The sequence below is a fragment of the Oncorhynchus tshawytscha genome, linkage group LG12, assembly GCF_018296145.1.
Source record: "Oncorhynchus tshawytscha isolate Ot180627B linkage group LG12, Otsh_v2.0, whole genome shotgun sequence".
Lineage (NCBI taxonomy): Eukaryota > Metazoa > Chordata > Actinopteri > Salmoniformes > Salmonidae > Oncorhynchus > Oncorhynchus tshawytscha.
The window spans coordinates 29,793,387-29,821,030 of NC_056440.1; the positions used below are offsets into that span (position 1 = coordinate 29,793,387).

The following is a 27,644-nucleotide window of genomic DNA, read 5'->3' on the forward strand; positions in this document are numbered from 1 at the left end:
ATTGCGATTTTGGGGTCATGGTTAGGTTTCCTTACAGAGAGAGAATTTAACTGTAGTTAATTTGTTTATTTAAGAAGGAAGAAAATCACGATTACTCAACAATAGCAATAAAATAAGTTGCAATATGTGTGTGAAATCAATATGTAAACATGGCTCAGACATTGTATAGGCCTATGCTTTATTGTTTTCTTACAAAGAGAAAAATATGCTCACTTGTGCGATTCTCATATAGTGCCTGTAGCACGGTACTTCTCATCTCCCAATCCAGGGTAATGTGATGGGCTGTCACTAAATTGCTCTCTGTAGCACTGGAGGTCTATCCATCTGTAGTAAACGCAACAGTGTTTGCCAACTTCAGATTTAGCTTGCTTATATAGAGCAGGCAGTGTTGCCAATTTAGCGACTTCGTCTCTATAATTACCAACTATTCAGGGCCCTCTAGTGACACATTTTCAAAAAAGCGACTAGTGACTTTTTCTGGTGTTTATTGGAGACTGAAGTGAAAGCACATATCGTTCTTACTCTTCTCAACGAGCAGCCCTTTCATAAAGCACTCACAGGCAGCCCAGTCCTCGCGCTGCAGTCAGAGCAGGAGATGTTCACCCCTCGGTGTCCAGACTGCAAATGAATCATGCATGCAGAAAGCTGCCGCTGGCTGATCCTGCCCTGGCTTACATTCAGGGCGGGATGTAAATGTAAAAACAATAATATAAAAAACTAAGTAACTCCGCCAGAATCTCTCTTTTGGGTCACTTTTGCCTTTCCCAAGCCCAGATAAAGGAGAAGGGTTTGAATTGTGACATAAAAAAAACAAGAATCGACAGAAGAAAGTTAATTTGTAGTTCTAAACATATTTGGGGTGTTTTTCACTGACTTTTTGTCACTCCCACACATTATTCCTCTCTCCTACAGCGCCCATCACAATTACATGCAGATGGCCAATTATGCTAAATGTGATTACGTCATTTAGCGACTTTTAGGACAGCCAATAGCTAATTTCCTTACTGAAGAGTTGGCAACACTGAGAGCAGGTACTACCGGTTTGTTGAAATGGGAGCGAGAGGGCGAAGTTCGTAGCGTTGCTCGATCACTTTAACCAGGTGCTGAAACCCCTATTCTCAACCAACAATAATGGGTGCACGTCCTCAGATTGAATGCAGAGGGGAAACAAAGTTGTTTTTTTTGCGTTTCCGTCTTGCTCCGGTGGTAGGAATACTGGGGTGATGTCAGTATTAACGTGTCAACATGTTAGTGTAGGTGTTGGCAGCTGCGTAGGCTATTCTCGTTTAACAGTGGCGACATGGTACTGTTAATTCGTTGTCCATCGCCATTGTAAAGCCAAAATGTTCCAAAACTGGAGATTTCAATGACAATGGAGAATACTCTTGGTTTATCGACCCCACCACTTGACCACATCATACAGAACTAGTTCCCGGATGCGCCTCACAAAAGGAATTTGAAATGCTCAGATTTAAGATTACAGTTTTTATTACAATGTTCTCATAGGCTATATTTTTTTCAGGTTCACAGTGTGGATGGAACAGATGTCCCCATAACGAACAGTTCGGTACGAATACGTGTACCGTTACTAGCTCAACTATGAAATACGATCTTACAGTGTTAAGCTTTCACAAGGCAATTCAGAGAAGCAGATTGTCATTTTTTTGCGCATAGAATGGAGTCATGAGTGCCTTCAGATGTGTGGTCGGGCAAATTTTCTTCACAATACAATGAACATATACAGTGCCTTCAGAAACTATTCACACCCCTTGATTTATTCTATATTTTCTTGTGTTACAGCCTGAATTCAAAATGGATACAATTTCAACAGAAAAATCTCACCCATCTACACACAAAACCCCATAATGACAAAGTGAAAACATGTTTAGATTTCTTTTGCAAGTGTATTGAAAATTAAATACAGAAATATTGTATTTACATAAGTACTCTCACCCGAGTCACTACTTTGTAGAAGCAACGTTGGTGGTGATTACAGCTTTGAGTCATCTTGAGTATGTCTGTATCAGCTTTGCAGATCTGGATTTGGGAATTTTCTCCCATTCTTCCTTGCAGATTTTCTCAAGCTGTTCATTTAGATGGGGAGTGGCAGTGAACAGCAATATTCAAGTCTTGAGTCCAGAGATATAAATGGGATTCAAGTCTGGGCTTTGGCTGGGCCCCTCAAGGACTTACACATTATTGTTATGAAGCCATTCCAGCATTGTTTAACTCTATAGTTTGGGTCATTGTCCTGTTGGAATGTAAATCTTTGCCCCAGTCAAATCTAATTTTATTGGTCACATACACATATTTAGCAGATGTTATTGCGGGTGTAGCGAAATGCTTGTGTTCATTGCTCCAACAGTGCAGTAGTATCTAAAAACGATTCACAACAATACACACATCTAAAAGTAAAAGAATGGAATGAAAAAAATATATAAATATTAGATTGAGCAGTGTCGGAGTGGCATTGACTAAAAGGTAGGAATAGAATACAGTATATACACATGAGATGAGTAAAGCAGTATGTAAACATTATTTAAACATTATTAAAGTGGCCAGTGATTCCAAGTCTATGTATATAGGGCAGCAGCCTCTAAGGTGCAGGGTTGCGTAACCGGGTGGAAGCCGACTAGTGATCGCTATTTAACAGTCTGATGGCTTTGAGATAGAAGCTGTTTTTTAGTCTCTCGGTCCCTGCTTTGATGCACCTGTACTGACCTCGCCTTCTGGGCGATAGCGGGATAAACAGGCTATGGCTGGGGGTGTTGATGTCCTTGATGATCTTTTTGGCCTTCCTGTGACATCGGATGCTGTAGGCCTGGAGGCCTGGAGGCTAGGTAGTTTGCCCCAGGTGAAGCGTTGGGAAGACTGCACCACCCTCTGGAGAGCGCTGCGGTTGCGGGCGGTGCAGTTGCCATACTAGGCGGTGGTACAGCCCGACAGGATGCTCTCAATTGCACATCTGTAAAAGTTTGAGTGTTTTAGGGGCCAAGCCAAATTTCTTCACCACTCTGTCTGTGTGGGTGGCCCATTTCAGATCGTCAGTGATGTGTACGCCGAGGAACTTGAAGCATTCCACCTTCTCCACTACGGTCCCGTCAATGTGGTTAGGGGCATGCTCCCTCTGCTGTCCACGATCAGTTTTGTTGACCTTGAGAGGTTATTTTCCTGGCACCACTCTGCGAGGGCCCTCACCTCCTCCCTGTAGGCTGTCTCGTCATTGTTGGTAATCATCCTAGTGCTGTTGTGTTGTCTGCAAACTTGATGATTGAGTTGGAGGTGTACGTGGCCATGCAGTCATGGGTGAACAGGGACTACAGGAGGGGACTGAGCACGCACCCTTGTGGGGCCCGTGTTGAGGATCAGCAAAGTGGAGGTATTGTTTCCTACCTTCATCACCTGGGGGCGGCCCGTCAGGAAGTCCAGGCCGTGGTGGTATAGGCTTGATGGGGAATATACACGTGTGTGACTATAACCAAAGATAATTCTCTTGGGAGGTAATATGGTCAGCATTTGATTGTGAGTTATTCTAGTTCTGGTGACACAAAGGACTTGAGTTTCTGTATATGTTATCACAATCACACCATAAAACATACACCCACGCCTTTCTTCTTCCCGGAGAGTTCTTTATTCCTGTCTGCGACATGTACTGAGAACCCCAATGGCTGTATTGACGGGGACAGTATATCCCGAGAGAGCCATGTTTCAGGTTCACATCAAGGATTTTCCTGTATTTGGCTCTGCCTTTTTGCAAACTCCAGGCGTGCTGTCATGTGCCTTTTTTCTCAGGCATAGCTTCCGTCTTGCCACTCCCATAAAGCCCAGATTGGTGAAGTGCTGTAGAAGCTGTTGTCCTTCTGGCAGATTCTCCTATCTCATCCAAGGCAGTCTGTAGTTCTGCCAGAGTGGTCATTGTTACCTCCCTGAACAAAATCCTTCTTGCCCAATTGCTCAGTTTTGTCAGATGGCCAGCTCTAGGCAAAGTATTCCACCTCTAGGCAGAGCATACCACCCTGCATCCTGCTGCTGGCTTGCATCTGAAGCTAAGTAGTTCAGTCCCTGGATGGGAGACCAGTTGCTGCTGGAAGTGGTGTTGGAGGACCAGTAGGAGGCACTACTACCTCTGGTCTGAGGAGATCCCAGGGCAGTGAAGGGAACATTTCCCTGCATAGAGTGCCTTCTTTCAGATGGGATGTTAAACAGGTGTCCTGACTCTGGTCATGAAAGATCCCATGGCACTCATTGTAAGAGTAGGGGTGTTAACCCAGGTGTCATGGCTAAATTCCCAACATGGCCACCTAATCATCACCCTCATGTGTAATTGGCATATCACTCCTCACCTCTCCACCTGATAGCAGTTGTGTGGTGAGTGTCCTGGCACAAAAATGATTGCCGTGCTACACATTTATGGTGGTTGACAAGAGTTTCCCCTACTATGTAAAGTGCTTTGAGTACCTCAGTTGGTAGAAAAACACTGAAATTAATTATTAGTCCCATACTTTTTTCAATTTCCCAATGATGGAGACCACTGTGCTCTTGGAAACTTTCAACACTCTAGAAATAGTTTTATACCCTTCTCCAGATATGACCAAGTCTATCTCGGTGCTCTTTGGACAGTTCCTCGGACTTCATGGTATAGTTTCTGCTCTGACATGCACTGTCAACTGTGAGACCTTTATATAAATATATTAACAGGTGTGTTTCTTTCTAAATCATGTCCAAACAATTGAATTGGCCACAAGTTGACTCCAATCAAGTTGTAGCGACATCAAGGAAGATCAAAGGAAATTGGATGCACCTGAGCTCAAAGGGGTGTGAATACTTACAATATGTAAATTAGATATTTCTGCATTTCATTTAATACATTTGCAAAAGAATTCTCAACATGTTTTCACTTCATCATTATGGCGTTTTGTGTGTAGATGGGTGAGAATTATTTTTTTAATCAATTTTGAATTCGGGCTGTAAGACAAAATGAGAAATGAGCCAAAGGGTATGAATACTTTTTGATGGCACTGTAGGCTCAAGGACAACCCAAGGTATAACACCATGTCATCTTGTAACTGTACATCAAACATAGTAGTGATCATAAATGTTGAAACTGTATATTACATGAGTTTTATGATATGGAAATGTGAAGTGCACATTTGGACACAGGTGTTTGGCTTGCTTGTATGACAAAAAGCGGTATTTATTTACTGTAATCCCCAGCGTGTCATCTTTCAAAATGCATTGAGTTCTCATAATTTACAGCATTTTCCTCACTCAGACAGTTGAAGTTGGAAGTTTACATACACCTTAGCCAAATACATTTAAACTCAGTTTTTCACAATTCCTGACATTTAATCCTTGTAAAAATTCCTTGTCTTAGGTCAGTTAGGATCACCACTTTATTTTAAGAATGTGAAATGTCAGAATAATAGTAGAGTGATTGATTTTTATGTCAGCTTTTATTTCTTTCATCACATTACCAGTGGGTCAGAAGTTTACATACACTCAATTAGTATTTGGTAGCATTGCCTTTAAATTGTTTAACTTGAGTCAAACATTTTGGGTAGCCTTCCACAAGCTTCCCACAATAAGTTGGGTGAATTTTGGCCCATTCCTCCTGACAGAGCTGGTGTAACTGAGTCAGGTTTGTAGGCCTCCTTGCACGCACACACTTTTCCAGTTCTGCCCACAAATTTTCTATAGGATTGCGGTCAGGGCTTTGTGATGGCCACTCCAATACCTTGACTTTGTTGTCCTTAAGCCATTTTTCCACAACTTTGTAAATATACTTGGGGTCCTTGCCCATTTGGAATACCTATTTGTGACCAAGCTTTAACTGATGTCTTGAGATGTTGCTTCAATATATCCACATAATTTTCCTTGCTCATGATGCCATCTATTTTGTGAAGTGCACCAGTCCCTCCTGCAGCAAAACACCTCCACAACATGATGCTGCCATCTCCATTCTTCACGGTTGGGATGGTGTTCCTTGGCTTGCAAGCCTCCCCTTTTTCCTCCAAAGATAACGATGGTCATTATGCCAAACAGTTCTATTTTTGTTTCATCAGACCAGAGGACATTTCTCCAAAAAGTACGATCTTTGTCCCATTGTGCAGTTGTAATACAGCCTGGAATCCGAGGAATATGGTTGAAAGACACACCCTATCCCCTCAGCCCTCAAATTAAGTGGACACTTCTGATGACGTATCATGATGTCTGACGAGTATACACTTGCAGGGCAGGGATCAAGGGAGGAAGGAATGATTTTTTAAATGGACCACCCTTGGCCGGAAATTCGTCACTCGTTCATCCCGCGATGATTGTGTTTTCAGCCACCGGTAGCTTATAGGTGCTTTATATGTGCTACAGTCAATTATGAGTGCATGTCTACTTATATTAAATATATCATTATTAATATATGCCTACTATATGATAGTTAACTAATTAATTTGTTAGCTAGCCTGCGTAGCTGGAACTTCTGAAGAAAATGTTTTATTTTTACAATTTCCGAAACAAAAACATATTTACTTTTTACGAGACATGTTTGTGCCATCATGTGCATTAGTAACACAATTTATAACTTATTTGCTTTTAATTTTTACTTACACTTGTGTGTTGACTTCTCCCTTGATGTTGTTTTTATGTTTTCGCTGACTTTTCTTCGCAGATTTACAATCATCGCGAATTGAATTATGGGGAGTTTCAGGCCCCGCAGTGAACATAATTGTACACTGGCAAAGCTGACTAAACTAAGCCTGAGGGGCTTACATTGCAAACTTCCAATGCTTGGCTAATAATTTGGACCACCCTCCAAGATGGCGACGGGGATTCCCCCAAGGGCCTAAGGCGAGGGTAAGTGAACGAGGGTATGTCTTTTAAGTGTTTGGACCGCAGTGTGCATGCATATATCTATATTAGGGGTGATATATATTTTTTTATATTTTCTTTTCATATATATTTTTATTTTTATCAATGTAAAAAAACATCTTATTGCATAAACCAATGGCGTATAAATTAATGTGGGAAAAATATCCACATAGTAATAAAGTTATCAAAAAAGAAAGTTCTCGTAGCTGTATGCAGCTCCGCTCATTAGTTATTTCACTCCAGTGAGAACAGAGCTGAGAGATTGTTGTAGCAGCAATTAGCGTATGAAGGAATTAGCAGTTAGCTAAATGCAAAGGAGCAACATAGAAAGCATTGGCGAGCCAGAACTAGAAGACGCCCCTGTATCATTCAGGTCTGCCATCTGGGAAAATGTTGGTTTCCCTGTAAACTATAACAGGATTGCCAACGAGTGGTGGATGAAACTTCTACAACATGTAGGTTCTGTTCATTGCTGATAGCCTATTAGAGTGGTGGATATGACTTCTACAACATGTAGGCTCTGTTCATTGCTGATAGCCTATTAGAGTGGTGGATATAACTTCTACAACATGTAGGCTCTGTTCATTGCTGCTAGCCTATTAGAGTGGTGGATATAACTTCTACAACATGTAGGCTCTGTTCATTGCTGTGGAGTGGTGGATATGACTTCTACAACATGTAGGCTCTGTTCATTGCTGATAGCCTATTAGAGTGGTGGATATAACTTCTACAACATGTAGGCTCTGTTCATTGCTGCTAGCCTATTAGAGTGGTGGATATAACTTCTACAACATGTAGGCTCTGTTCATTGCTGCTAGCCTATTAGAGTGGTGGATATAACTTCTACAACATGTAGACTCTGCTCATTGCCAATAGCCTATTCGAGTGGCAATACGAGTAACATGATTACTCATTTGCACCGACATCACCCCAAAGTGCCCATCGGTGGAACTAGGCGAAAAAATGAAATGCAACAATATGCGGCTGACTCCGGTAGGGCTAAAGAAATCAATGCAGCTATAGCAAAATTCATAGCGGAAGATATGAGGCCCTTCTCTTTGGTAGAGAATGCGAGGTTCAGAAACATGTTTCAAGTGGTCGAGCCGCGCTTCATCATTCCTTCCCGTAAACATTTTGCCCAGACATTAATACCTGCCTTTTACAAAAGAACAACTTGAGAGCGAGTTGTCAGAAACGCTGTCTGTCACTCTAACACCAGACAGTTGGACGTCTAGAGCTACAGAAACCTACCTTACTGTAACGGCTCATTTCATTACGGCAGAGTGGGAGATAAAAAGCCACGTCCCCTTGAGAGTAGTCACACCAGTATAAACTTGGAGGAAGAGCTAAGGGAAGTTGGAGGGGGATAATGTAACGATTCCTGTGACCACTGACAACGCTAGAAATATTGTAAATATTGTATCTGTGGCCACAATCCAGATAGTGGGATGCTTTGCTCACGTTATTAATCTAGCATCTCAGAAAGCAATGTCAGTGAATCCAATCTCTCGCCTCCAAGCAAAGACTAAAAGCACAACTGCTGCACATGTTTTCAAGACTAAACAGGAGATGTTGGAGCTGCCAAACCACAAACTAATCCAAGATGTCCCTACTAGATGGAATTCAAGCCATGACATGTTTGAGAGATACCTTGAGCAGAAAGTTGTGGTGTATTCTACACTGACTGATCAAGCTGTGAGGAAGAATGTCAAAGATAGTGACTTTGTCAGAAAATGACTAGCAGAGGAAGTTATCAAAGTGTGCAAACCTCTCAAAACAGTCACAACACTGATATGCACTGAGAGCATTCCATCAGTTTCCATGGTCCTGCCTATGAAAACAGTGATCCTGAAATCAATGGGGGCATCTGATGAAGATAAACCCGCAGGAAGGGATGTCAAGACTGCTATTAGAGTTAACCTGGAACTTAGATATGCTGACCCTGGTGTCCAAGACTTCTTACACAAGAGCACCGCTTTGGACTTTTGCTGCAAATGGTTGCTGCTGCTCATCTTGAGAGTCTACAATGAACTCACAGCAGAGATTGTAACCAATATACAACAGGTATTGTATTTATTTTGTTGTGTGACATTTATTATTTTATTAATTAGTGATTTAACAATAAAGTAATAATTGTAATTGTCATAATAGTGTCTGATCTATATTTCTAACAACAAATCATATCTTTAAAGCCACTTCAGAGATAGTAATTTAATTCTGCAGGATCAAGCCACAGATGCCACAGGAACCAACCCCTCTCCAGAGACGGCAGACAACAGGGGTTCTCCTCCAGAAAAGAAGTCTGCCATGTCTGAGCATTTTGGGGAGTTGTTCACGACCCAGGAGCAGGGCACCAAGTCAAAGGTCAAGGTGATAGAGGAGGAGATGACCTCATACAGGGAGGTGGACTGTATTCCCCTGGATGCTGATCCACTTACATGGTGGAAGACCAAAGAGTTAATATAACCTCATGTTGCCATGTTAGCAAGGTGCTACCTGGCTGTGACTGGGACCTCTGTCACTAGCGAGAGGGTATCCTCCACAACGGCTGACATTGTCGCAGCAAGCCGATCTGAGCTCACTGCAGATAATGTGGATAAACTAATCTTCTTAAAGAAAAACTTCAAAATCTGATAAAACATTTTTTTCAAGAAACCAGTGTCAAGTGGTCCCATTTTGTTAATATACTGCTGGACTATGCACTCTTGTTGAAGTTCTGTTTTAAAATACTATTTTATGTCATGTTAAGACGGACAACAAAAAGCAGCGGTGGCTCTTTGTTTCCATCTGCTCCTGGGAATTCCAGCTACTCATGTTTACTATTATAATAAATGGAAAATCTAAATACAAATGACATATTTCTCAGGCATTTATTTTGTCGATGTATCGAAACCGAACCATGACACCACTGTACCGTACCGAACCGTGAGTTTTGAGAACTGTTTCATCCCTAATAAATAAATATACACACACGCCCACACAGCACTAGTAGGTCAAACGAACAAGTCACTCAAAAAAATGAATCATGACTCACGAGTCAGTAAAGAGTCGTTCAAAAAGAACGAATTGTTCGCAAACTGCACATCACTACCTGGAACGCGACCACACTTCGAATACATGAGAAAGAAAACTGCATCAAAGTACTTAGTTTTTAAACCAAAACATGGAGTAGAAACTAGCTATGTGGCACTATCAGTCTTGTGCCTGATTTAGCTAGTTCCCTCCATCCAACAATGATTTGATAAGATTAGCTAGTTAGGTATGACATTAGTTTGTTTTGCTGGTAGCCTCATTGGCCCACCTCATTTGGGGTAGCTATCGTTAGCTGTGCCATCGATCTATCAATCAAATGTATTTCTAAAGCCCTCAAACAGCAAGCAATGCAGATGTTGAAGCGTCCCTCTGATCAGATCGATTTATCTAACGTTAGATAGCCAGTCTCGGTACCCAGCACACGTTAAAGCAAATACTTTGTGGTCAAAGTTATTGTAATGTTACTGAGGGTAAAATAAGTGTAAAAAAAGTAACATTTATCTGCGGCAGTTGTTTTTAACCTTTTTATTTAACTAGGCAAGTCAGTTTAAGAACAAATTCTTATTTACAATGACGGCCAAACCCGGACGACGCTGGGCCAATTGTGCGCCGCCCTATGGGACTCCCAATTACGGCCGGTTGTGATCCAGCCTGGATAGGCATGCACCCGGTCTAGGCTAATTCAGATTAGCAGATTGATAGACTTAAATTAGCGCTATTTGACAAAAACTGAACTTACCTCTGACACCACCAGGCAAATAAACCAGCACAACAAACAGGAATATTGTCCGCATTTTGACTTTGAGACAACAAACATATCTAGCTATAAGAAATTACAACTATGCACAGAAAGCTTTCCCTTAAATGTTGACTCATATGTTATGATAAATCACCTTCCTTCCTTCTAGTGATGGGTCGTTCGCGAACGAGTCGGCTATGAGTGCCGGCTCACACATCAGAAGAGCTGAATATTAAATCAAATAAGCCTAAATGCTCAAGCGCACACATTCGTTCTGACTGTCTGCTCAGACTAACAACCTCACCTGTTGTTCCTGTCAATCAGACATGCAGCGTCAACCAATGAACCAAAGATGTGAGGGAGGGTCGAGCCAACTCACTCACAGTCACACACTTAGCAGCCGAGGAAGGACAGCTGTGAAAACAGCTGGAAAATGAGTCGGAAGCACAGTAGAATTTGGATGCATTTTAATAATGTAGACCATGTTAGAGCATAGTGTAGAATTTGCCAAAACAAAATTTCATATAAAGTCGGTTCTATACACAAACTACACCGGCTTATGCGAACTGTGCACCCAACTGTGAAGCTAGCTGTAGAGAAGCTTCGAGAAACTAGCGGGCCTGCTAGTGATAGTGGTGGAGCCAGCACCTCCACACGTGGAGATGAATCCACTCAGTCAAGTAGGCCTACTCTGCGACCCACAGCAACGCAGTCTTCTATGGACCAGTTTATGCCAAAGTCTGTGTCTAATAAAATTAACATTTTCAAATGGACCCATTAAAACTTGTTGAGGATAGGGGGCAGTATTTTCACTTTGGATGAATTGCGTGCCCATAGTGAACTGCATCCTACTCTGTCCTAGATTGCTAATATATGCATATTATTATTACTATTGGATAGAAAACACTCTGAAGTTTCTAAAACTGTTTGAATGATGTCTGAGTATAACAGAACTCATAGGGCAGGCAATCTTCCAAACAAGAAGTGAAATTCTGAATGTGGGTCAAATTTGACGCCATCGCCCCTTCCCTTCCAAACAAGATATGGATCTGGTAGCACTTCCTACGCCTTCCACTAGATGTCCTCATTCAGTCGAACGTGAAATGGAGCTTCTGGTGTGAACTTTGACCAAATGGGAGGGGAACTAGTCACGGTCTTGTCAGAATGCAATTTCCCTGTGGTGCATTTCTCTGTGGGTGTCACCGTCATTCCATTTTGCTGCAGATGAAAACGTATGATCCGGTTGGAACGTTATTGGATATATATGAAAATAACATCCTGAAGATTGATTCTCTACTTAGTTTGACCAGTTTATTCGACCTGGAATATATCTTTTTGAAGTTTTCCTCCGAGTTGTCCTGGAACAGCGTCAGCTTTTGGGCACGTGAGCTGAAAGTGCTAGCAAATGCAGCTAATTGGACACTAGTATTGGACATTATGGAACAAAACAACGATTTATTGTGGAACTAGGACTCCTTGCACTGCATTCTGATGAAAGATCATCGAAGGGAATATTTATGATGTCATTTCGTATTTCTGTTGACTCCAACATGGCGGAGAAATATATTTACGTCTGAGCGCAATCTCAGATTATTGCATGGTAGGCTTTTTTCGTAACGTTTAAAAAAAAATCTGACACAGCGGTTGCATTAAGAACCAGTGTATCTTTAATTATATGTAGAACATGTATCTTTAGTCAAAGTTCATGATGAGTATTTCTGTTATCTGGCGTAGCTTTCTATAATTCCTCCGGATATTTTGGAGGCATTTCTGAACATGGCGTCAATGTAAACCGAGATTTGTGGATATAAATATGCATATTATCGAACAAAACAAATGTATTGTGTAACATGTCATATGAGTGTCATCTGATGAAGATTTTCAAAAGGTTAGTGATTCATTTTATCTCTAATCCTGCTTTTGTGACTATCTTTGGCTGGGAAAAATGGCTGTGTTTTTTATTTGGTGGTGGTCTAACGTAAATATATGTTGTGTTTTCGCTGTAAAACATTTTAAAAATCGGACATGGGTAGATGAACAAGATGTTCATCTTTCATTTGCTGTATTGGACTTGTTAATGTGTGAAAGTTACCCTAGGGGATCGCCTTGCCATAACAGGTTATAATGTCTTGCCCACACAATCAACCTAATTGTAAGAGATGCTCTGAAGGTGATGAAGCCCACTGTGGACAAAGTGAAAACAGCTGTGGACTACTTCCACAGGAGCACAGTAGGTCTACACAATGCCAGATGGGGATGCCTGAGCCGAGGCCTAAACAACACTGCACTACAAGGTGGAATTCAACATGTCATATGTTCAAGCTGTTTCTTGAGTCAAAGGATGCCGTCATCTCTACCCTGGCCATTGTCAATGCAACTGTTGATGCTCTGACCCAAGAGGAATGGGAGGTGGTGGAGGAGGTATGCAGAGTTCTGGAACCATTTGAGCAGGTCACTGTGGAGATCAGTGGAGAGATGTACAGTAAGCAGTTATTACTACATCATTATTCAACCCAGTATTATATACAGTGGGGCAAAAAAGTATTTAGTCAGCAACCAATTGTGCAAGTTCTCCCACTTAAAAAGATGAGAGGCCTGTAATTTTCCTCATAGGTACACTTCAACTGTGACAGACAAAATGAGAAAAAAAATCCAGAAAATCACATTGTAGGATTTTTAATGAATTTATTTGCAAATTATGATGGAAAACAAGTATTTAGTCAATAGCAAAAGTTTAACTCAATACTTTGTTATATACCCTTTGTTGGCAATGACAGAGGTCAAACGTTTTCTGTAAGTCTTCACAAGGTTTTCACACACTGTTACTGGTATTTTGGCCCATTCCTCCATGCAGATCTCCTCTTGAGCAGTGACGTTTTGGGGCTGTTGCTGGGCAACACGGACTTTCAACTCCCTCCAAAGATTTTCTATGGGGTTGAGATCTGGAGACTGGCTAGGCCACTCCAGGACCTTGAAATGCTTCTTACGAAGCCACTCCTTCGTTGCCCGGGCGGTGTGTTTGGGATCATTGTCATGCTGAAAGACCCAGCCATGTTTCATCTTCAATGCCCTTGCTGATGGAAGGAGGTTTTCACTCAAAATCTCACGATACATGGCCCCATTCATTCTTTCCTTTACACAGATCAGTCGTCCTGGTCCCTTTGCAGAAAAACAGCCCCAAAGCATGATGTTTCCACCCCCATGCTTCACAGTAGGTATGGTGTTCTTTGGATGCAACTCAGCATTCTTTGTCCTCAAAAAAACGACGAGTTGAGTTTTTACCAAAAAGTTCTATTTTGGTTTCATCTGACCATATGACATTCTCCCAATCTTCTGGATCATCCAAATGCTCTCTAGCAAACATCAGACGGGCCTGGACATGTACTGGCTTAAGCAGGGGGACACGTCTGGCACTGCAGGATTTGAGTCCCTGGCGGCGTAGTGTGTTACTGATGGTAGGCTTTGTTACTTTGGTCCCAGCTCTCTGCAGGTCATTCACTAGGTCCCTCCGTGTGGTTCTGGGATTTTTGCTCACCGTTCTTGTGATTATTTTGACCCCACAAGGTGAGATCTTGCGTGGAGCCCCAGATCGAGGGAGATTATCAGTGGTCTTGTATGTCTTCCATTTCCTAATAATTGCTCCCACAGTTGATTTCTTCAAACCAAGCTGCTTACCTATTGCAGATTCAGTCTTCCCAGCCTGGTGCAGGTCTACAATTTTGTTTCTGGTGTCCTTTGACAGCTCTTTGGTCTTGGCCATAGTGGAGTTTGGAGTGTGACTGTTTGAGGTTGTGGACAGGTGTCTTTTATACTGATAACAAGTTCAAACAGGTGCCATTAATACAGGTAACGAGTGGAGGACAGAGGAGCCTCTTAAAGAAGAAGTAACAGGTCTGTGAGAGCCAGAAGTCTTGCTTGTTTGTAGGTGACCAAATACTTATTTTCCACCATAATTTGCAAATAAATTCATTAAAAATCCTACAATGTGATTTTCTGGATTTTTTTTCTCATTTTGTCTGTCATAGTTGAAGTGTACCTATGATGACAATTACAGGCCTCTCTCATCTTTTTAAGTTGGAGAACTTGCACAATTGGTGGCTGACTAAATACTTTTTTGCCCCACTGTACATGTATATGGGCAGTAGATGAGAATGTAGTATCAGTAGACAAAACATGAACCTGAACTAATAAGCTACAGTTCTCTCTTTTCAGCTATGTGTCAGCCTCAAAAATGATACTCCTGTGTAAGGGTCTGCAGCGAATCACAGCCAGCCGCCAGAGAAGCAAATGTAACCACAGGACATGTGACAGAGTTGATGGACACCCTATGTTCATCAAAGTTCCACAGAATGGAATATAATCACGTGCTATCAGAAACCGCTGCACTTGACCCCAGGCTTAAGAAGTTAGCCTTCAGTGATACCAGCGCGATTGATGAGGCTCTTCAAAGAATAACCTCAGCAGCAGGGAGGGACAGCCCCAGCAGTCAGCTGGATCAGCACCAGGGCAACAGGAAGAAGAGGGATCAGATGGAGCAGAAGCATCAGCAGTAGTGTCACAAACGTCTGCTGTTTGGATGCTGTTGAAGGAATCCCTCAGCAGATGCCATAATGGAGGTCCGATCCTATTTGGAGGAGCCCCTCCAAAGATCTGCAGATCCTCTGTGCTGGTGGAAGAACAAGGCCTCTGTCTACCCATGGCTTACTAAAGTTATGACAGGGAGACTACATAGTGGCCACATCCGTTCCCTCTGAGAGGGTCTTCTCGAAAACAGGACAAATAATTACTGAGAGAAGAAACAGCATCAGCCCCTCAAGTGAGACAGCTTACATGTCTGAATGCAAATCTCTCATAAAAAGCTAAATATGGTCAGCATTGCTGTGTGCTGCTGGTTATAACATGGCAAAAAGAAGAGAGAGAAAAGAGGGACCAGTTTAATGTTTTAAGTGGGATGCTGCAATTTTGCACATTGTTATTTATTTTTATTTATGATGCAATATTCTATTATTATGTTGCTCAGATTGTATTATTTTTGAAATGTTACATTTACAGGTGAAGTCGGAAGTTTACATACACTTAGGTTGGAGTCATTAAAACTTGTTTTTCAACCACTCCACACATTTCTTGTTAACAAACTATAGTTTTGGAAAGTTGGTTAGGACATCTACTTTATGCATGACACGAGTACATTTCCCAACAATTGTTTACAGACAGATTATTTCACTTATAATTCACTGTATCACAATTCCAGTGGGTCAGAAGTTTACATACACTAAGTTGACTGCCTTTAAACAGCTTGGAACATCCCAGAAAATGATGTCATGGCTTTAGAAGCTTCTGATAGGCTAATTGACATAATTTGAGTCAATTGGAGGTGTACCTGTAGATGTATTTCAAGGCTTACCTTCAAACTCAGTGCTTCTTTGCTTGACATCATGGGAAATTCAAAAGAAATCAGCCAAGACCTCAGAAAAATAATTGTAGACCTCCACAATGCTGGTTCATCCTTGGGAGCAATTTCCAAACGCCTAAAGGTACCACGTTCATCTGTACAAACAATAGTACGCAAGTATTAACACCATGGGACCACGCAGCCGTCATTCCGCTCAGGAAAGAGACGCGTTCTGTCTCCTAGAGGTGAACGTACTTTGGTGCGAAAAGTGCAAATCAATCCCAGAACAACAACAAAGGACCTTGTGAAGATGCTGGAGGAAACGGGTCCAAAAGTATTAATATCCACAGTAAAATGAGTCCTATATCGACATAACCTGAAAGGCCTCTCAGCAAGGAAGAATCCACTGCTCCAAAACCGCCATGAAAAAGCCAGACTATGGTTTGCAATTGCGCATGGGGACAAAGATCGTACTTTTTGGAGAAATGTCCTCTGGTCTGATGAAAAAATATATAACGGTTTGGCCATAATGACCATCGTTGCGTTTGGAGGAAAAAGGGGGAGGCTTGCAACCCGAAAAACACTATCCCAACCGTGAAGCACGGGGGTGGCATCATCATGTTGTGGGGGTGCTTTGCTGCAGGAGGGACTGGTGCACTTCACAAAATAGATGGCATCATGAGGCATGAAAATTCTGTGGGTATATTGAAGCAACATCACAAGACATCAGTCAGAAAGTTAAAGCTTGGTCGCAAATGGGTCTTCAAATGGACAATGACCCCAAGTATACTTCCAAAGTTGTGGCAAAATGGCTTAAGGACAACAAAGTCAAGGTATTGGAGGGGCTTTCACAAAGCCCTGATAGAAAACAAAGTCCCATAGAAAATTTGTGGGCAGAACTGAAAAAGCAAGGAGGCCAACAAACCTGACTCGGTTACACCTGTTCTGTGAGGAGGAATTGGCCAAAATTCACCCAACTTATTGTGGGGAGCTTGTGGAAGGCTACCCGAAACGTTTGCACTTTGTTTATATACATTCAAAAAGTTATACTTTAAATGCACGTGTAATAGCATCTTTCTTTTTACATTTATTTCAATTTGTGGGATGCTGCAGCTTTGATATGGTGCAAAATCTTTTTGAATGGTTAGATGTATATGCACTTTGTTTATATACATTACAAAGGTATACTTTAAATGCAAATGTTTAATAGCATTCTTTTTCATAACAAACCAAAGCATTTTTAAATACATTGTGGTAAAGGTAGAGTATGATTTCATTTAATAATTTCATTAGAATTGTTTTAACACCAATCATAGTCAAACTATCGCATACTGTTTGACTTGAAAAAATACAAAACATATATTTTTTTAAAGAGCCATTTGGGAGCCAAAAGAGACGGCTCTTTTTTGGTGAGCTAAGCTGAACGAGCCAGCTCACTGAAAAGAGCTGGAATGCCCATCACTACTTCCTTCACTGTTCATAGATGACAAAACCAGGGGTTTATTCATTAGTAGGATTCCGTTGAAAAATGTTTAGTAACGGAAACGTTTACTCTAGGAACCAAACGGAAGCGAAACGGGGAAGGACCTACCATTTGTTTGTCCACGAGAAACTCTCCGTTGCAAAACGTTTTGCAACAGGCCAGGCTAAGCAGGGTTGATCCTGGATGGGAGACCAGATGCTGCTGGAAGTGGTGTTGGAGGGCCAGTAGGAGGCACCCAGTCCTCTGGTCTAAAAACAAAATCCCAATTCCCCAGGGCAGTAATTGGGCAAATTGCCCTGTGTAGGGTGCTGTCTTTCAGATGGGATGTTAAATGGATGTCCTGACTCTTTGTGGTCACTTAAGATCCAATGGCACTTATTGTAGGGGTGTTAACCCTGGTGTTCTGGCTGAATTCCTAACCTGGCCCTCATACCGTCACCTAATAATCCACAGTTTACAATTGGCTCATTCATCCCCTGTAACTATTCCCCAGGTCGTTTCTGTAAATGAGAATATTATCTCAGTCAACTTACCTGGTTAAATAAATATAATCACTCAATCTTTTCTTGGCCAATTACAATATATGAAGGAATCCAGCAGAGGTCAGTACAGGCCTTCTGATGGTGTGATGAACCTTGATATTGATCATCCAGCTTGGCCTCAGAGCCATACGAAACATACAATACATATTTCTGAGCACCTACAATGATGTAGTATGATGTACTAAAGGTCTAGTTATACTGAACAAAAATATAAACGCAAGTGTTGGTCCTATGTTTCATGAGCTGAAATAAACAATCCGAAGAAATGTTCCATATGCACAAAAAGCTTATTTTTCTCAAATGTTGCGAACAAATTAGTTTACATACCTGTTAGGCAGCATTTCTCCTTTGCCAAGGTAATCCCATCCACCTGACAGGTGTGGTGAATCAAGAAGCTGATTAAACAGCTGATTAATCAGCATAATCAGCTCCCGAGTGGCACAGCGGTCTAAGGCACTGCATCTTAGTGCTAGAGGCATCACAACAGACACCCTGGTTCGATTCCAGGCTGTATCACAACCGGCTGTGATTGTGAGTGCCACAATTGGCCCAGAGTCATCTGGGCTTTGCCGGTGTAGGCCGTCATTGTAAATAAGAATTTGTTCTTAACTGACTTGCCTAGTTAAATAAAGGTTAAATGTAAATTAAAAGTTCTACCTTGTGCTGGGAACAATAAAAGGCTACTCTAAAATGTGCAGTTTTGTCACAAAACACTATGCCACAGATTCCTCAAGTTTTGAGGGAGCGTGTAATTGGCATGCTGACTGCAGGAATGTCCACCAGAGCTGTTGCCAGGTAATTGAATGTTAATTTCTCTACCAACATTGTTTCAGTGAATTTGGCAGTATGTCCAACCGGCCTCACAACCACAGACCACGTGTAACCATGCCAGCCCAGGACCTCCAGATCCGGCTTCTTCACCTGTAGGATCGTCTGGGACCAGCCATCCGGACAGCTGACAAAACTGAGGAGTAATTCTGTCTGTAATAAAGCCTTTTGTGGGGAAAAACTCATTCTGAATGGCCTGGCTCCCCCGTGGGTGATGCTGGCTCTCAAGTGGGCGGGCCTATGCCCTCCCAGGCTGGGCCCATGCCCTCCCAGGCTCAAATCCCATAAGGAACATTTTGTTATCCTTCAAGGTGGTTTGTTTTAAGAAATCCATTGTTTGTAATAAGTAAAGGACTTTTTTCTTATATTGAATGAGGTATCCATGCCTGGCTACAGTGTTGTGAACGATCTTACTGTGAACACATTCCTATGCAAATGCTGAGGGATTCACTGGAGTCTGACTACTTCCATGGAGCTGTTGCAATGTGTTTTGTCAATTTGTGTGATAGAAAGCTCTAGATCCTCCCAGGTACAACCAAATAAATGTATTTCAGTAAGTGCAAAATCAAATAAATTGCAATTTGTTGGAGCACATAACCTGAGATTTTGGGAGACATGATAATCATCCAAATGTTAATGAGAGGTATTTGACATCTCAGCTGGAAATGGGAGACCTGTGGATTCTTGTAATGAATGTGTCTTAATTACGGTGTTTGACATTTAGAAATTCAGATGATCACTCTCATTCTTCAGTTCTATTTGCATTGCCTTCTTTAAGGTCAAATGGGTATGAATAATACATTAAGCAGGGGGTTCTTCAGCTCACAGCCAGCTCAGTGCCAGCTGAGTCTTGTCAAACTCATTGAACGTTGGGGATACAGTCAATTAATATCACGTTGGGAAAGCAGGGTAAAAGCACATACACTGGAACCTTCCAGACACTTCCAACATCCTGTATCTAATCGATAGGAGCACCAAGATAATGACAAAGGAAAAAGGAGGCGTGATTGGATAAGGTTCAAGTTTTAATGAGTGCATAGAGACAGTGCAAAAATAAAATACAATGGTCAACTCAGTTAGTCCATGTAGCCATTTTGCTAGCTATTTAGCAGTCTTATTGCTTGGGGATAGAAGCTGTTCAGGAGCCTGTTGGTGCCAGACTTGATGCACCGGTACCTCTTGCCGTGTGGAAGCAGAGAGAACAGTATATTGCTTGGGTGGCTGGAGTCCAACGATTTCCGGGCCTTCTTTTCACACCGCCTTATATAGAGTCCTGGGTGGCAGGGAGCCCGGCCCCAGTGATCTACTGGGCTGTCCGCATCACCCTCTGTAGTGCCATACGATTGAGGGCGGTGCTGTTGCCTTACCAAGCAGTGACATAGCCAGTCAAGTTGCTCTCAATGGTGCAGCTGTAGAACTTTTCGAGGATTTGAAGGCCAGTGCCAAACCTTTTCAACCTCCTAAGGGCGAAGAGATGCTGTCGCGTCTTCTTCACGACTGTGAGCATGTGTGTGGACTATTTTAAGTCCTTAGTGATTTGGACACTGAGGAACTTAAAGCTGTGGACCCGCTCGCTCCACTGCAGCCCTGTCGATGTGGATGGGGGATAAATACAGAAAGTTTACAATACAGGCTGTTCTAAAGTCAGTTTTACTGTATATGTAAACTCTTTGTATAATGTATTACTTTAGTTGACGATATGGTAGCCTCTGTTTGTTCTGGCTGTAGACAATAACACAGTTTAAATGTGAGACTACACTAATTGTGTGTTTTGCAGCTCTGTCTCAGACTCCCAGGCTGTCCATGTAGAATGGCACTGATTACTTACTCAACCTGACTTCTGTTATTATGGCTCATACTTGCTAGCTAGACCTGACTCCTTGTAGCCTATAGGCCACTCCTAGGATTTGATGTCTTTTTGACAGCATGCTACCAGCATATAACAACAGGATGTTACATTGTCTCCTGCATGCCAAACCAAATAGATTTTTCTCTATAATCCCATAGTATGATATATCTCTAAGAATGAACCACTGATATTCTAACCTGAGAGGAATCATATTAACTCCTCTGTCTAATTGGGTCCTTATTTGTGTCTCTACGGTGGAGATGTGTCTATGCAATGTCTCCACATCACGCATTTGAAATATCAAAGGGTTAACCTGGAATTCATTTGTGATCAAAGGAGGGCCCAAAAAATAACCTTGGCAAGAGACTGCAAGAATTTAATGAGCAAAATTAACATGTATTAAAGCTGACATTGTGCTTACATGGCAGATGTCTAGTAGAGCAACCAAATACTACACTTATTATTGCATAAACAATTCAGACTCCACAATGTTGTGCAAATAAAACTTCAAATACAAATATCAAGAAAAGAAAATGTTGTATCCTCTATGTGCAGTATGAGGAAACAAATAGGAGAGGATTTGTTCAAATATGAATTGTACACATTGCAGCTACATATGAAACACCAAAACAACTTACACTATTGCCTCATCACAAATTGTGAAGCTGTATTCCTGTGATCATTTTTAAACAATTATGCAATGGTGGATATTGACTGAAATTCATTGACAGTTATTAGATGGCTTGAAGCCAGCCTGGAATAGCCAGTGTGCTACATTTTAAGTTATTCACCTGGAGTCTCTCAGTTTCATAATGTGTTACTGTCTAAGGAGAATGCAACATTACAATAGATCTGTAGCCTTGAGGAGGCAGTTTCACTGGCTGTGTTTTACAACTCATTACCTGTAATTTCAGTGACGGATAGGGGAAGCAGCTTGAGGGCAGGCAGACATGGCACCAGAGACCACGGCCTCTGCCTGCGATGAGGTAAGAAAGAGAGGCAAACAAGCAGAGACTTATTATAGCTAATGATTGGTTAAAACATTGCTGGGAGACTGACAGCTCCGTTTCTCACCGCAGGGCAAAAAAGGCACAGTCTGTCGCTTGTGGTTCAGACCATAAAGAACCCAGTCTGAGAGAGAGACGCCCTTGTCTGAGGGCATTGTACAGGGTGTTGAGGAAATGGTTCAAGTTATGGCTTATGGAAAATACTAATGAATGACAGCTATTGGTATTGGCTGCATACATAAAACATTTGAATAAAACTCATTTTGACTCTGCTCCATCCTAATTAGGCTAATGTGTATGTTCACAGCCTCTCTATAAGAGCTGATAAGGATACTGAGCATGGTAAGCAGATGAGGGAGTATGCATGTGGTTAACCATTGTTACTGTCAGACTCAGAAGGGGCTACACTGGGCCCTGGGGAACCCACAGAGCTGTGGGTTTGGAAGGCAGGTCAGTCTCCTACCATCTGGATGTTGCAGGAATACAATGCATCAACTAATTGCTTACGTCCATTTGTTTTTTTGAATTACCGAACTGCCAATTATATGGATGGGCATTTCAATGACAATCTACAGTCACAGCAGCTCTGCTTTCGCCCTTCTTTATAAGAAGTGTGGGTAAGGTCTAAAACATAGTCACAAGGTGAAGGAACTTCATGTGCCAGTCCTCCAGCTAGAGGCTAATTGGTCCATCCCTGGCACTGCTCCTCATGTCCAAAGCCACCAAAAACTGTAACCTACAGTGTGTATTTTTTACTAATTGAATTGCCTAATGAGGTCCCAGGGGCTACATCCCAATACCTCAGAGTTAATTAAAGCCTCAGCACTGTGCCAAATGGTGAATAAAGATGCAGTAAAACAGGGAGAGAGCGAAACGGGTTTGGTGTGCTGGGGACGAGTCTGACCTGCTTTTTTGTCGTTGTTATGGGACTCTACATTCCAGGAAGGAACAGATGCCTATTTATTTTTGTTGGCTTCAAATTTTGTTACCTTGGCAGGCTTTTCATTTTCCGGTGTGGTTAGCCTAAATTCACCCAATTAAAGATTAACTAGTGATTCTTCTCCCACTATCGTCATGATCTTCATTATAAACAACTAAATTGACAAAAATAGAAGATGAATGACCACATCCAATATTTATCTTGAAGAATGTCAGAACTTAACAGCTGATGGAGTACTAAAACTCCCAGCAAATAGTCTTCTTCCAAGTTAGTATCTGTACCTGTATTTACAGGTTTGAACCTGTAGGAAATATGTTCATTGCTTATATTGCATATATGTCGTCAAAATTATGTTATTGATTCATATATATTCAAATGAATGTGCGTGATCAGGCAGTGATGGAAAAAAAGAGAACCAGGCGTTTCTAAAAAACAATCTCAAAGGTTTATTTAACATGTCAAAAGAAAGTCACACTCTTGGGAATTTAAAAGGGGCATTTGCAAGGACTGAAATTATTGTCCAGAACTATAAATCAAACTCAATACTAACATTAATAAGGTTTTGGCTAAAAGGAGAGGGTGTTATTTGTTCCTTTTCTTAATTTTCTTTTATACAAGTAGTTTATTGGATAAATGCATCAAAAAAAGAAACCTGTTCTGCAGTAAACTTTACAAAAAATACATTTTGTTTCATTGGAGAGGAGTAGAAAAGGATGGGATCAAATATTGACCAATAATATTTATTCCTTTTCATCATTTAAAAAAAAGTTCTAATATCTATTTTTTGAAAAGTAAAAGCAATATACAGCACAATAAAAGAGAAAAAAAGAATTGCTTTTGTAGATTTAGTCAGACGATTTGGTTACCAACGAGAGGGGCTGTGACTGGAAGAGGGCATGATGGGAATGTAGGGCCGCTTGATGGAAAGGAGAGGGCGGTGAGAGCATTGAGTGGTGCAGGGAGCTGAAGGGGATTGGCCGAGGGAGAATGGGTGTGGAGTGGCTGCCTGAAGTACCAATAGGGATGGAGATGCTTGGGTGGGAAGAGGAGGAGGAAGAGGATGAAGATGACGAAGATGAAGCAGATCCAGAAGGTTTGCCAGTTAGAAAATGGTGGTGCAGGCGTCCTTCTGGTTTGGTGGTGAGGGACAAGGGCTGGGCCTGCTCTGAGTGTGTGGCGGCGGGAGCAGCCGGGGAGGCCAGAGCTGCAGAGGGTGTGGCTGGAGAATCCAGCATGCTGCCGTGAGACGAGGCAGGGCTGTCACACATTTTCTCTGAGGGCAGGTATTGTACACACTGCTTCTTGTTACTGATTGAGAAGTCTGGAGAAACAAAAGGAGGGGGCTTTGTCAATATTGCTGTTAAATAAGCCTATAATCTGTTACAAGTCCTTCAACAGTGCCAGTTCCCTTGCATACATGATAGTTGGCCAAAAATACAAAACATTCACAGACAATGTACAGAACATGGAAAACCAAAAGGTTTGGGACAATTTTTTTAAACTTCGAATGAATGTTAAAAAAAGAAGAGAAAACAAAGAACACTACCGCAATGGTTGAAATGCACAACTAAATGGCATAGGTTTTTAGAAACTAAAAAGTTTGGGCGAAAAAAAAGTGTATGTCTGTGTCAATAACACATTAAATGCCTGCATGTAAATGAGGTTTGACTGCTGTGCTGCAACAGACCAGACCAAACCACTGCGGGTGGAGTGGAGAGCAGTGTCCTGCAGTTCAGCCTTACTGGTTCATAACAGCAGACATACCTGCCTCAACGTCACAATTAGCACTGCACTTCATATGCTGCTTGTGAAAGTATAGAGGGAAGAGAGGAGTTAGTTAGGAGTTAGTGGCAAGCCAAGTGTAGCTAGCAGCACTGTTTCACACAGGCCTATAGATGGAGTTCTTTCTGCCCTAAATAGAGAGGATAGGTCCAAGAGAAGAACAGAGAGAGAAAGGACCCCTTACCCTCCGGTGTTGAGTCTGGCTTATTATCTCTCTTCCTCTTTTTCCGCTTTCCCTGCACAGATAAACAAAACAATGTAGTCAGAAAAAAACAGGTTACTATCAAAATGAAAGCAACATGCTTCAACACTACATCAAACAACTTCAGTGAATGAGAACAAAAGTCTTGTCGATCATTAGAATCACAGTATATGGAATTATTTTTTAACCAACTGGAAATGAGGCGCTTACTTCCATAACCCACATTTCCCTCCCTTGTTGAAAGATCCATGGGAAAAAGCCCTACTCACATAGTTATCTCGTGCTGACCAGCCTGGGTAGAGTTGGGAGTGGAGTTGCCTCTCTTTCCTTGCCAGCTCATAGTATTTGGCTTGCTCTTCTCTCGATAGTGAGTGCCACTGAACACAAACATGACAAAAGTCAGAACTGGCCAAAGCATGTACAGAATTTACACACACAAACACACCTGCAAACTGTGGTGTGTCTTTCTGTGGTCAGGCAGTGTGTTGTGCTGTGCTCACCCTTCGGCCCAGTATCTGGTTGATGGCAGCGCTCTCCTTCAGGGTGCACTCAGCCACCACCTTGGCCCTCATCTCCTTCATGTACAGCATGAAGGCATTCAGAGGCTTCTTGATGTGGGGCTTTTTGTCCTCCTCCTTCTTCACCGGGCCGGGAGACTTTCTGCTGAGACACAAAATACACATTGCAAATGTCACTTAAAATAGTCCTCCTTGTGTATGAGGTCCGATTCCCATCCAGAAGACCTGGCTGACCTCTTACAAAGAAACAGGATGCTTTAGAATCCTGGCCCTCCAAATGGAATTATGAATAGAGACGGGATACTCAGTCAACAACCAATTTTAATAAGAGTAAATAAAGTGTTTATATGTTTGGATAAAGGTAAATGTGAAGAATCTCAGTTATCGGTCCTTACGAATGCATAGAGGGGCTCATGTGGTCATGAGTGTTTGGTTCCTGCTTGATGGCTGGTGATACGATAGCAGGATGAGGGATACCAGTCTGGTGCATGCCGTGGGGGTGGTGGGGCATCATGTGGGGGGAGAAACGGCTGGACACCAAGCTGGAAACAACAAAGACAACACAACCCTAACAGTTAACAAACTTTCAACAAACTTCTTACACACTCTTTCGGTCTGACCTGTCAAGTCAACTGTTTGTCTGGAGTCTAGACTAAAGTAATGTCCACAATGAGCTACATATTTCTTTTTTTTGTTCTTTTTTTTGTTCAAATAAAGGCTTTTTCAAAAGTCCCTTTATCCAACCATGCCTGGAGAAAAGTGAAGTGTATGGTAACCATGGTGACAGAGGGGACCTGACACCGGAAACCACTGCTTCCCGTGTTCAAAACCATGCAGGGTCTTTCTTCCACAGATATCAGAACAGAACACCTTCAGATAGCTGTTGGAAAATGAGAGTGGTGCTAACACAATGGTACATTGTACATGGACAAAGGGGGAAATTAAGTTCCATACTCCTCTGCCACACATTCTTGTTAAATACACGAAAGGAAAATCCTTTAATGCTTCATAAAAATCTCAATTTAACAGACATATATGGTTTTGAAAGTCCAAAATACACTATAAGCTTGTACTTCATGCGAGTGTGTCCAAATGCTTTTCTTGCTATAAAAAAGGTTACTTAACAGTAGCACGTCAAATTGAGGACACCCCATTCGTAATTAGGTGTACACTTTAATCTCTCCAATATCTTTCTACTTAAACTATCATGTCATAGATAAAAGAGGGGGCTCTTCCACCATTACGATCCCAGCAGCCACTAAAAAACGAGCTGAGGAGAAGGAAAATATAAAAGAGTAGAACATCAAATACAGTGGCTTGCAAAAGTATTCACCCCCCTTGGCATTTTTCCTATTTTGTTGCCTTACAACCTGGAAGTAAAATGGATTTTGGGGGGGGGGTTGTATCATTTGATTTACACAACATGCCTACCACTTTGAAGATGCAAAATATTTGTTATTGTAAGACAAACAAGAGATAAGACAAAAAAATGAAAAAAACTTGTGTGCATAACTATTCACCCCCCCCAAAGTCAATACTTAGTAGAGCCACCTTTTGCAGCAATTACAGCTGCAAGTCTCTTGGGGTGTGTCTCTATAAGCTTGGCACATCTAGCCACTGGGATTTTTGCCCATTCTTCAAGGCAAAAAACTGCTCCAGCTCCTTCGAGTTGAATGGGTTCCGCTGGTGTACAGCAGTCTTTAAGTCATACCACAGATACTCAATTGGATTGAGGTCTGGGCTTTGACTAGGCCATTCCAAGACATGTAAATGTTTCCCCTTAAACCACTCAAGTGTTGCTTTACCAATATGCGTAAGGTCATTGTCCTGCTGGAAGGTGAACCTCCATCTCAGTCTCAAATCTCTGGAAGACTGAAACAGGTTTCCCCTCAAGAATTTCCCTGTATTTAGCGCCATCCATCATTCCTTCAATTCTGACCAGTTTCCCAGTCCACCTGTGTGCAATCTAACAAATTATGTGACTTCTGAAGGTAATTGGTTGCACCAGATCTTATTTAGGGGCTTCATGGCAAAGGGGGTTAATACATAAACACGCACCACTTTTTTATTTTTATACATTTTTGAAACATGTTATTTTTTTCATTTCACTTCACCAATTTGGACTGTTTTGTGTCTGTCCATTACATGAAATACAAATAAAAATCTATTTCAATTACAGGTTGTAATGCAACAAAATTGGAAAAACACCAAGGGGGATGAATACTTTTACAAGGCACTGTACATACAGTATTATCATATATTTATGACAAAACTGTCAAATATTACATGAACAAGCCTTGTTCAGGTGGGACAGACGGCAAGACAAACTTTGTAACACTGTGGCAGGAGCTGAGAATACTATTGATCATACAGAGACCCTGATGAATATTTCATCCCATACTAACACCGGAAGGCTCGCTACAAATCTTTCAAATTTTGACAGTCGGGCAGAAAGTTCAATCAGATGG

The 27,644-nt window shown here is 41.7% G+C and overlaps 1 protein-coding gene across 4 annotated transcripts in view; it reads right to left on the reverse strand.

Annotated features, from left to right (window-relative positions):
- Window positions 1-23,100: 23,100 nt before the first annotated feature.
- LOC112262905 (transcription factor 7-like 1-B) overlaps window positions 23,101-27,644 on the reverse strand; it is a 49,402-nt gene continuing 44,858 nt past the window's right edge. For 3 of the 4 annotated variants that reach the window (XM_024438744.2, XM_024438743.2, XM_024438746.2), the window contains 5 exons: window positions 25,572-25,718; window positions 25,159-25,321; window positions 24,928-25,035; window positions 24,641-24,692; window positions 23,101-23,995 (listed from right to left, as the gene is read on the reverse strand). In XM_024438744.2, coding sequence (XP_024294512.1) covers window positions 23,520-23,995; window positions 24,641-24,692; window positions 24,928-25,035; window positions 25,159-25,321; window positions 25,572-25,718 — 946 coding nt within the window. In that variant the 3' untranslated portion in view covers window positions 23,101-23,519. The remainder of the gene's footprint in view (window positions 23,996-24,640; window positions 24,693-24,927; window positions 25,036-25,158; window positions 25,322-25,571; window positions 25,719-27,644) is intronic. The other variant, XM_024438745.2, reaches the window with a different exon arrangement.